Source organism: Melospiza melodia, chromosome 2 (assembly GCF_035770615.1).
Source record: "Melospiza melodia melodia isolate bMelMel2 chromosome 2, bMelMel2.pri, whole genome shotgun sequence".
Lineage (NCBI taxonomy): Eukaryota > Metazoa > Chordata > Aves > Passeriformes > Passerellidae > Melospiza > Melospiza melodia.
Genome location: NC_086195.1, coordinates 138,365,708 through 138,377,009, shown reverse-complemented (window position 1 = coordinate 138,377,009; position 11,302 = coordinate 138,365,708). Strand labels below are relative to the sequence as shown.

At 45.7% G+C, this 11,302-nt stretch overlaps 1 protein-coding gene across 2 annotated transcripts in view; it reads left to right on the top strand.

Annotated features, from left to right (window-relative positions):
- Nucleotides 1-920: 920 nt before the first annotated feature.
- Nucleotides 921-11,302, top strand: part of VGLL3 (vestigial like family member 3) — a 28,001-nt gene continuing 17,619 nt past the window's right edge. The window contains exons 1-2 of one of the 2 annotated variants that reach the window (XM_063150072.1): nt 921-1,003; nt 9,913-10,168. In XM_063150072.1, the coding sequence (XP_063006142.1) occupies nt 923-1,003; nt 9,913-10,168 (337 nt within the window). In that variant the 5' untranslated portion in view covers nt 921-922. The remainder of the gene's footprint in view (nt 1,004-9,912; nt 10,169-11,302) is intronic. The other variant, XM_063150073.1, reaches the window with a different exon arrangement.

Genomic DNA, 11,302 nt, shown 5'->3' with positions numbered 1-11,302 from the left:
CTTCAATTTCTGGCCACTATTAAATATACGTAAACTTCAAAACAAACTTTGTGAAAAAGAAAAATCAGATAATTCACTTTAGACCTGATGAGAAGAATACAAGAGCAAACAAGTGTAAATCCCTCCCAGGCTCATAAGCAGGGATAATGCTAACAAGGCACACTCTTTTCCATGTGAGGAATGGCATCGAAAGCCTCCAAGCACAGCACCGCAGCAGAGCAGCTCACTGGCAGAAATGTGCACACAGAGGTAGGCCAAGAAAATATCTGAATACAACTGAAGTCATTACAACCAGATCCAAGTCTTCCATCTATTTTTCAAGCTGAGAAGTACACTTAAAAAAAAAAAAAAATTTTAAACATACAAATGTGGTGGGGGAAGAGAGACTCCGGGCTAGTTCAGCCTGCATCCAACACGCTCCTGTGGAACACGGAGGTTCCTCCTGTGGAACACGGAGGTTCCTCCTTCCTCCCAGAAGAATTTCCATGATGGATCCTGGCGAGCTGGAGCGCGGCCCATGCAGGTGGCACCTACTCCAGCGGCCCCGGCGGAGCTCACCGGAGCGCCCCCCGCTCGCAGCCGGCAGCGCGGGCAGCCCGCGGCTGGGGCTGGGGCCGGCGGCGGGCGGGGCCGGGCAGGTGCTGCGCGCCCGCGGGCCGGGCGGGCGGGGCGCGGAGCCGTCCCCGCCCCGCGGCGCTGCCGCCGCCGCCGCCGCGGCCGCCGTGGCGCCCCGCGCAGCCCCGCCGCGCTATAAGTGCGGGCGCGGGGCGCGGCGGCCGCCGAAGATGCGCTGGCAGCCGGGGCTGCGCGGCGCCCGACCGCGGCCGCCCCGCGCCGGGGAGCGGGAGCAGCGGCAGCGGCAGCAGAAGAAGGAGGAAGAAGAGGAAGGGGGAGACGGCGGTGGCGCGGGGCGGCCGCGGCCATGAGCTGCTCGGACGTGGCCATGCAGCAGCCCGGCGCGGCGGCGTGCGGGGCGCCCCGCTATCTGGCCGCGCCCGCGCAGGTGAGCGGCGGGGAGGGCAGCGCTGGGAGGTGCGGGGTTTTTTGGGGAGGCCCTCCCTCAGCGGGTGCATGGCGCATCGCCGGCTGCCCTGGGCGGAGACCTCCGCTCCGGCCAGCCCGCGATGCGCTCCGCAGCCCCCGGCCTGATTTGGAGATGCGGGGAGCTGCTGAGGGTGCCCCGGAGCAGCGGACCCTGGTAAGAGCTTTCCTAACCAGAAAAAGGCATTTCCCCCTCCAAATTCTTGCATCTGGCAGATGGATGTTGGCTCGCTCAGCTGGCGTGGGGCAGGAGGGAAAAGTTATTTCCTTACTCCTCTCTACTTCTGTCCGCCTTCCTTGCTGGGTCTCCCTTCTCGCCGCGTTTGCGGGCGCGGAGCGGCGCTTTAGCCCGGCCCGGCCCGGCCCGGCGCGGTCCGCGGGCGCGCACACCGGCGGAACCCGCGCTGCTCCCCGCGGACCGCACCGCACCGCCGCTCATCCCCTGAAGGATCGTCTGCGTTGAGTTTCCACCAGCTGAATTTGGTGATCAGATGTTGTATTTTTTCTGTTTTTTTCTTTTTCTTTTTTTTTTTTTTTAAGTGAATCAGGAAATTCTTATCGGGCTGACAGCATTTTTAGACTATGCAGTGCGTGGGTGAAGTGGGACTAATATTGACTTGGCCCTAATGTAGTCATCTGAGAATACATTTTTTGGTTGTTGCTGCATTCCATAAGGTTTTATCATTATTATCCATGAAGATTGTTTTCTCCGTACATGGGAAGTGACCCCTAGTATCAACTTGCCTGGGAGACACGAGTATGGGCTAAAACATTAAAATTCCAATCGTCTGTTGCTGATTTTTTTTCGTTTTTGTTGGGAGACAGAGCCCGTTTGCAAAAATGATACCCCAGTGAACTTGTCCAGGTTGCTCACGTTCACTCTAAGCTCGAGCTCTGGAAAACTTGTGAGTTCTGCCTCTTGAAGAGTGCCTTGGCTATTATTTCTTCTCTAGTCTTGGTCAGAGCTTGCAAATCTTCCATCTGTGCAGTGATTTTACTTAGGAAGTTTGTATTTGGGTATCTGGAGGTCCAGTTCACAGCCTGTGTGCTTTGGAAGGAAAATGAATAGATAAAAACGAATAGCCTGATTCTCTGACTGAGAGACCTAGAAGTAGAAAACGGCAATTGAAACTCTGGTGAACTTCCTGACATTTAACTCTGAAAATGGATTCTCTTCCAGAACTGTAGAACACTTAGTATGGGGAAATCTCTTAAATGACCGTGTCGCGTTCAAGTGCTGTGCTTTTTATTTTTAAGCAGAGGCATGAAATTTCTTCCTCCAAAAGCAGGGCCATGTATTAAATGTTCTAGGGGCACCCTAATGATCACTGAAGTTTCTTGAAATTTTATTTTAAACAGGCTGAGTTCTTGGGGGTTATGCTGTTTAAGAGGAGGTAGATAAGCAAGGCAAGAAACGTAGATAGCTCTGATAAGCCAGTGCAGGTCCTGAGCTGGCCATACATCACATTTCCATCTAAAAGCTTTCTAAACATGGCTATCCTAGATGTTATTGACAATTTAATTTGATGAATCCTGGTTGCACTGGTTTTCCTGACACACTTGGAGCTGAAGGGTCTTCACAAGCTGCTCGGATGCCAGACTGAAAAGCCAAGCTGTTGTTGCTGAAGAAAGTGTTGCACCCTCTGCTTCTAACAGCTGCTAACTTTAGAGTGGTTTGTGTATTTTTTCTGAATCCAATGTTTTCTAAATTAAAAAAAAAAAAAAAGTAAACATACAATGAACTCCTCAAGCATCAAAATTTATTGTTTAGGTAACGAATGACATTTTGCAAGTCTCTGTTCCTTCAGAATTGTCCTGTCAGAGATGCTTAATCAACTGGTAGAGAACGTAACAAAAAAAGATGAAGGATCTGTTGCCAGGTTTTTGGTTCTTACACATGTGTTCAACATGTAGAACGCTCTTGCACTCTTTGTGAGGATGATGACCGTTGTAAAGAATGTTCCTCTTTGCTGGAATTAAAACTGTGGTTTAAAAATAACAGTGAGGGAAGATGAATTAGTGGGATACCTTAAAAATAAGTCTCTGCATTGGAGATGATAAAACGGAGCTCACCCTCAAAATATCCGAGGACTCCACCAAGGCATTTCTCAGTGGTATTGTACTACTCTGGTGTCTTTCAGTTTGTTTTCTGAGAGAAAAGGCTCTTCCATGCTCTGCTGCTGTTGGCTTGCCTTTTCTTCTCATGGCAAGGAGATGTATGTGTGTCACTCTAACTAAAGCCTGTGCATCTCCACTGCAGGTATTTGTAGTAAAGCCATCTCAAATGTGTAATTGGTTGCGCCTTGGACATCAGTTTTGTGAGCTTTAAAGAGCAAAGCAGCTCTTCAGCTGTGGAGCTCAAGTGTCTGGGCTCTGGGATCTCTCTGGAGAGCCAAACCCATCGCGTTTCCTTGGGTCAGGGGAAGTGCCTGCAGCAGGACAAAGTGGGTTCTAATGCTTGTCTCCTTTTTTATTTTTAATGGAAAGTCTCAGACTGCTTTTATATGATGAACTAGCGTGCACCTGGGTTGTGCAGGTGTTGTAGCTTTAGGGGGTGGTCCATCATGCCTTTTTAAATTTTCCCCACACTAAAGTTATTCCCGCGTTTCTGTGTCTGTGTTTTTTCCGCCCTTAAAATCAGCACGGGATTGATTTTTGCCTTGCACAGAAAGGCAGAATTTCTGGAAATGTAGCTTTCACCCATCCTTAGCCAGGAAAGGACTTACTGGCAAATTGATTTAGATGGGTTTTTTTTTTTTCTTTTTTTAAAGCTCTTAGTGGACTGAAGCCTGAATTCCTCTTGAATGTTAATGGGAGCGGAGGCTTAGCACCTTAGCTCTTTGAGATTGCTCAAGTCCAGGGTGTTTGCTGGAGGGAAGTAAGCGAAACACGCATATACACATGCTCATATGGTGCCAGAATGAACTGATGGAAATGGGGTGTGGCCCTGATTTTACAGATAACTCGGGGTTTCCGTGCTCCTTTGCCAAAAGACGGAGCGAGCGTGTGCCGGTGTTAGCACACGAACGCGTTGCTGTGTCTGGTGGGGAGCGTGCAGGCGTCAGGGTGAAACCCTGCAGAGTGGCACCATTGAAATGCCCTTTGCTGTCCACTCTGCTGAGGGGCTGTGCAGCTGGAACAGTGAGCTTTGGCTTTCCTGTGGGTTGGGTGAGGGATGGGTGTAACGGGATTCGGAGAGGCTGCGGGAACACGTAATTGGAGCAGAATCCCATCGTGTTCCCGGCACACAGGGATGGCCTGTCCTGTCACAACAGGCTGGGCACAGCAGGCTGCAGGGCTGAGGCTCAGGTGGGGCTCAGCCAGGCTCAGTAACACACCGCCTTTGGAAGGGGAACTTACAGTAAGTGGTAGTTTTGGAATTTCTCCATGGTATGTAGAGGCAAGCCAGCATCTAAGCCAAAGCTGTCCTTGCTAAATCCAGTCTTGCATAAGGAGTTGTGATATGCTCAAGTCAGACTTTCTGCTGGCAGTGCTGTAGACAGGCTTTGTCCAGATAAGGCCTTGTCTTCATTAGCAATTTAGGTCACTAACTGGGCTCTTCCTTCCAAACTGACAGAGTTGCAGACAAGGACAGGTCACATTTGATGCTGTGTCAGCTGGCTGTGGCTAAACCCCAATTAATATACTGTCACTTGTTTTTTCAGTGAAATTCTTTGCACCATGTGTCCCCAGCTTTTGAGGATGGGCTCGTTATACTGCTTATGCTGCTGCTTATGTCTGCAGTGTCTAATGGCAGGTAACAGCAGAGCATGGCTTCACATCCAAGTTTTGCAGTTCAGATTCTTTCTCAGGGCTGTTCCTTTGCTGTTTGCTCTACTAATTTCTCTGGAAGCTGTATAACCTATATAACTCATCTCCTCTCACAGTCAAAGGGTGTCAGACCTGGGTTAGGTCCTGCCCTGTGTGTGAGGTTTTGTTGGTTGGTTTTGTTTGGTTCAATCCCACGAGACATCAGTGATTTAAGAAGTTTGGCTTGCTTTACTCTATCATTCTGACTGGGACCAAATTCTACTTGATCTTCCTCTAGCTACACAAAATTAGATTTAGGGTACATCTCTGTTTACATGTACAGCAAAAGGTGTATAAATTCATTATTTTTTCATCACCTCCCTCCATCAGCACAGCACAGCAAGACCTCCAGGCTCTCTGCCTCTACAAATCCAGTGGCTCAGCTGAAAACAAGCTCTCACCTTGCTCATTTATGTGGGTAGAAGTTACTGTTTCATGTTTTTAGGGCAGTGCCACAAACACATCTTTCAGGCCCAGCATTCAGTGCCCTGATTGCTTGGAATTGTCTCCTTCCTTGAATACTTTGTGTGTTATCAGGAGGAGCCTGCTTGGCAGACAGCTCCAGAAAAGGAGGGCTGTCTGAGGATTTGCCTCGAGTTTGTTGCTGGAATTCCTTCTCAGAAGCTTATGTCAAATGACAGCCTTTTTCTCAGGGTAGGGTCATATAGTGTTTCCTCAGCGTAGTTGTTCTTTATTTTTGGTTCCTGTTCTTTTTCTCATAATGGAAAATCTGTAACAGGTGGCCACAGGCACACCAGACTTTCATGCTTGGGAGCATAAAGGACCATATGCTGTATGGTGGCATGTATGGAGATAATAAATTGTAGGAAAAGGCAACCAGTTTATGTGAAAAGTAAGAGCTGGCCTGAATTTTTGATTCAAACTTGGCTGAAGTAAAACCTTCTCTGCTCTCAAAGTATGGTTGTTTTTATGTTGTTGTTTTGCTGGCTACTAACTGGTCTGTGCTGGAAGTGCATTTTTTTGGATTTGCAAAGAGGAATGTTCTGACATTTTTACCAGACACTCTGGGTGAGACCCGGGACCCTTGAAGTCACTTGGACTTTTGCCACAGGCTTTAATGTGGCCAACATTTCGCTGCATGAGAACAGTTTTGCTTGGTTCTGGGTAGAGTATGTCAGAAAATAACAGAAATCTTCAAGGCAAGGATTTTGTGTGAGATTTTGGACAAAATGTTTTCTTGTTTTTTCTTTCTAATTTTTTCTTGTTTTCTTGCTCAGAAAGACGGGATTATGATTGTTTAGAATAAACTTCCTTTTTAGTATTCCCATATCAGCAGTGGTATGGTGTTGGCCTTCAGTTTCCTTTTGTTGTACGATTTGAAGTGAAAGTTTTAAATTTTCTTTGGAATTGCTTGTTTGTGAATATATGAAATAAAAATAATGTAACGTTGGTTGAAGCTGAATTCAGCCTGAGCTGTACAGCTCAATTTATCCAGAGATTGTGCTGTTTCAGCCATGAACTAGGGTCTGTTATCTAAGGGATATAGACACTGGATTTCCCTGTTTTCCACTTAAATTCTGTATTCTGAATTTAAATACTGTATCCTGTGTCTTGGGCAAGAGAAGATTTTGGATGTTTGTTTTGTTTTTCAGAGGCTGTTTAATATCAGTCTCTAGTGTAAGGGAGAGGTGTATTTCATGAATATATTAAAGTACTGAACCTTGACCAGAGATAACACTGTGTTTGGTCAGAAACACTTTGTAGACAACTTACATATGGAATTGGCTGCTAAAATATATGCTAGAACTGTTCAAATGAAAAAGTACAAGTTAAACTGGGCTAGCTGAGGTTAGTGACCATAAACCTACCCCGGTGTTTGTGGGTTTTTTTGTTTTTGTTCCCTCACACCCCATGATTGTGGGACAAATTCGTTTCGCAGCTGATGGTCTTGCATAGTTTTCCACTCGCAAAACTGCAGTCAAAAATACTGCGAGGAGGTTATTCTTAAGGTCAGAACAAAAATTAGGGAATTTATATGCAAACAGAGTATTTTAGGTGAGTTGGGGGGAATAAAACCCCTTCACATTGTCAAAGGATGAATACAGTGTGAAGAATGTATTTACATTGCATACAAGGAAAACTTGTTGAATAACTTTCTCTCACTGTAGTGTCTCACTTAAAGAGTTTTGCAATTGCAGGCTGATAATTTCTTCTTGAAATGCAAATTAATTAGATCTGTGTCTGATTACAGGCTTGCTGTTTTGAAAAATCTTTTAATTTAGAACTCTCATCCTTTGCTGCAAACCACAACTTTGCACTGTACATAATCCTCACATAAGGCCTTGTTCTTCTCCATCAGTCCTATCTTTTTTTTTTAGTGCATTAGAATTTTTTTTTTTACATTAAAAAGGTCAGATTTGGTGGTTTTGAAAGGAGCAAGCGCTCAGAGCATCTTGTAATGACTGTCCGTGGACTGGAGGGGAGGGAAGAGAGTTGAAATGGAAAACGAATTAGATTCTTAAGCTGTGGAAGGGGGAACATTCCTGCGCAGAGAAGCCACTCTGGAGATAAGTTTTAATTTCCTGAGCTCCAGTCCCTGTATAGGAACATTGGAAGACTTCCTTCCTGATCACCAAGTCAAGCCAGGGGCTGTGTTAGCGGTGTGTGTCTGTCTGTAATTGCGTGCTTGTGTCTGCATCTGCATGACTGCAGCATCAGTGCCAGCACCTGTAGGGATGGGAGTCAGCTCTGAACCTCTGCTGCCTCCGTTTGGGGTCTGGCATGTCGAGATTTCTCTAGAGGATCTCTCTCATACTTGTCTATACTTAGGAAAAAAAGCCTAAGAGAAACCAAAAATGAGAAAATTAGCCTCCCCAGCCACTGGTCCTGCATTTTTAAGAGGATCTGAGTGGTGGTGCAGTTTCAGGAATGGCCGAGTCGCCGAGGTGGATGCGTTGCAGGTTTCCAGTGCACGTGTCTCCTGTATGTGCAGTGTTGCTAGAACTGTTTTTGTCTTACTGAGGTCTCAGGGGTCTATGATTACTCAGGCAATACCATGAAGTTCAATTTGAGTGATATCCTAGTAAGCATTTGGGTAACAAATATTAGGAGAACTTTCCTGAGATGTTTGTTTGTTTACAGGAGGCACGAAGCACTTCCAGAAAAAGCATAGGTTACCCCAAATTCTGCTTTTTCAAAAATATGTTTACAGCCTCAGACTGTTCCATTTTAGCAGTTCTAGTTTTACTAGAGACTGCTTTATTCTGCTGTTTCTGTATTTTTGTTTATTTTATTTACTTTTATAAGTGAATCCCAATGGTTCTCCCAAAAGTCTAAGTAATATTGTGCTAAACTGAGCCACAGTATAACTTTGCTTTGTGAAGCACAGATTTACTGGAAATCCAGGCTATTGCCTGGGTATCCCCAGCTGAAATGAAATTTCATGTGTCCCTCACTGCAGTTTGTGCAACAGCATCTGAATTAGTGGTATCACTGAGCTGCTTCACATTTATCAGTTAACCCATTGGAATGTCAGATACGTTGCTTAAGTTGCCTTGAGCTTTAAGTATAGTAGGTTTTAATTCCACTTGTCAATAGCTCTTTCTTACAGTTATTTTTTAAAATAACCATTCATAATTAAGACTTTGCCCCGAAGCATTTATTTTGTACTGCAGTGAGAGAATTTGTGTCAGATTGTATGATTTTTAGAAAGCACTGCATTTAAATGTACTGATGGTACACAAAGTCAGAAAATTACTTTCAATTATTTCTAAATTGTACAAGCACATTTATTGTAAAAATGAAACTTTATAGAGTGTGTAGTTGTTTGACTTTTTCTATACAACTATTTCAGAAAAAGGGTAAAAAAGCCATAAACTTAAAGAGATTCTGATGGTGCTAGAGTGTTGCCAAGCAAGCCATTAAAGATAAGTCAAACTGTAATTCTATAGGAATGCTATGAAATACTTCTGCATATGGACTGTAGTTGTTTTTGGTTTCCTGAAAGTGCTTGTGTGTAAAGTCAGCTGTGGAAATGGCTGGCTAGCTAAAAGCTATGATTCCTGCAGCTTGACTGTTGAGGGGAGAGCTTTTTTCCCTGTGAAAACAGTTGTAAAGTGGAACATCTGAAAAATATGTTCCATGCAAAATGGATCTTCACACACATTTATTTTGACATTTAGGTTTGATTTGAGAGAGAGAGGGAGAATATTCTGAAATAGCCATTCACAGATGGCTTGTGAGGGTTTTAGTTTTTTTATATGCTTCTCTGTGTTTTTGGTTTGGGGTGGATTTTTCTGCATGTGTTTGCGGACTTGTCAATCCCCCTCTTCCCCCAGATCGCATGTTTAATTTTTTATGACTTGAAATTTTTTTTCCCTTTTCCCAAAAGTGGGTGTTAAAAAAAAAAAAAGAAGAAAGAAACCCCCCCATACCAACCAAGAAACCAAGTTCTCAAACCCTTGACCAGCCCAGCCCCCAGTCACCACCCCAAGCTATAACTTCCTGTGATAAAAATTCTGTCGTCAGTGAGTGAAAATTTATGCATTTTGTGGATTTTGGTGATACAGTAGAAAATTTCTCAGGAAGCAGGAAACTCTCCCACCTTTACAGCTTCAGCAGTAAGTGTGGGGAACCCAGAGGGCTCAGCTAGAGGAGTGTGCCCAGAGAAACCTGGTGCTTGCCCAGCTGATGTGTGAAATGCACGTGCTGTGTATCTGGCCACTCTTCCGCGGGGCTGGGCTTGACCTCTGCAGCCTTTATTGATGGAATATCCTCCCCAGGTGGGAATCAGGAGGGAATTGTTAGAGCCTGTCTGCTTTCTTTTGAAAGTATTGAGTGAAAGCTGGTGCTGATAAATTGTGGCTGTGAAACGTGCCTGAGAAGCAGGTCCATCTGTGTGAGAGGAATAGAGACTCTTAAGTGGGTGCTGGTGTTCTCTTCTTTGTGAAATGAGAGTGTGAAGTATCCAGGTAGTCCAAATTTATTTACAAAATGAGTAATCTGTGTATTCAGTTATTTTTTGTTAAGGAAACTATAAGTTGAGCTTCTGCTGAATGCCATCACTGATGCATCTCTTGTTTGTCTTGTTTCTAATGCCAGAAGAAGTTAGCTGTGTACAACAAGATGCAGGAGTCTCTGGAAGTGAGCCTTCCCAGCAAGCAAGAGGAGGATGAGAAAGACCAGCCTGCCGAGATGGAGTACCTCAACTCTCGCTGTGTGCTGTTCACTTACTTCCAGGGGGACATTGGTGCAGTGGTGGATGAACACTTCTCCCGAGCTTTGAGCCAAACCAGTAGCTTCAATTCAGAGACTGCCCTTTCCAAGAGCAAGGCAGGGCTGAATCCTCTGTGGAGAGGTAAGAGGGGCAGGAACTCGCTCTCTGTGGCGCGGCTTACTCGGGCTGCATTGCAGTAACACACATTGCATTGCAGCTGAAATTCTACTGCTCTCTGGAAGTGGAAGAGCTTCTTGGGTTGAGTGTTAAAGGGGAGAAAGCAGCCAAAGGCATGAAAGGAGCAGGCATCTCCAGCTCCTGCCATATCCTGTCTCTGCCAGGGGCTGGGAGGGAGAGGGCTTCACAAACGTCTGCTGCAAGGTTGGAGGCTTTATTTTTTTTAGCTCCAAGTGTGAAACTTGGCCTGTGAGGCAAGAGCAAAGCTGTTTGGGGTGCTGGCCTTGGATGTGAAAGAAACCTATGCAGCCTTCTCGAGTGGCTTTGCCAGGTGATCAGGATTTGTCCACGGCTGCTTTCCAGGCGGGGAGGAGCCAGCGCGGGATGGAGTGGGCTGGGGGGCAAGCCCTGGCTCCTGTGCCTGCAGCCATGTGGTGTTTTCCTTTGCAGCCTGCTTGTGGGACAGGTACAGATGATGTTATGGCTTGCTGGGTGTAAAATGGCCATGACATTACTCTGCCTCCATGCAGGGAGCAGAAATGTGGTAGGTTCTGCGAGGCATTTACTCGCTGTCCTAACACAGTGAGTAACAACGCTGTCCTCTTGTTATGCACGTAAATGCTTAAATACTTTATATATATTGGTGTGACAAGAAGCAGAACTTGCCAGAGACAACTAGGTAGCCCTTACAGACAAGACTTCCAAATTGGAAAAAGCGTGGCAAGAAGATGCTGTTTCCATTTTGTTGGATGTGCCAGTCTGGGTGTTTTTTAAAATCCCCACAGCTGCATTGTTTCTGATCACATCCTTACGTGGACTGGCAGAGGGGTGCAGCCTAAGCGAATGAGTCATGGTGAGCAATGGCCTTACAATGGGTTGATGAGAGAGGTACTGGTGGGATCTGAGCAGGAGCAGTGGTGTTCCTAATCAGTGATGTGGAGGTGAGACTGCACTGATGATAGCCACAGATATTTAAGAGAGATGGGATATTTGGAAACTACTGTGAAGAGAAAAATAGCACAGAAGAACTTGCTTTCCAGAAGGATGATGACAAATCCGAGGAAGTTTAAGCAAAGGTCAGCACAAGTGGCTGGGGAG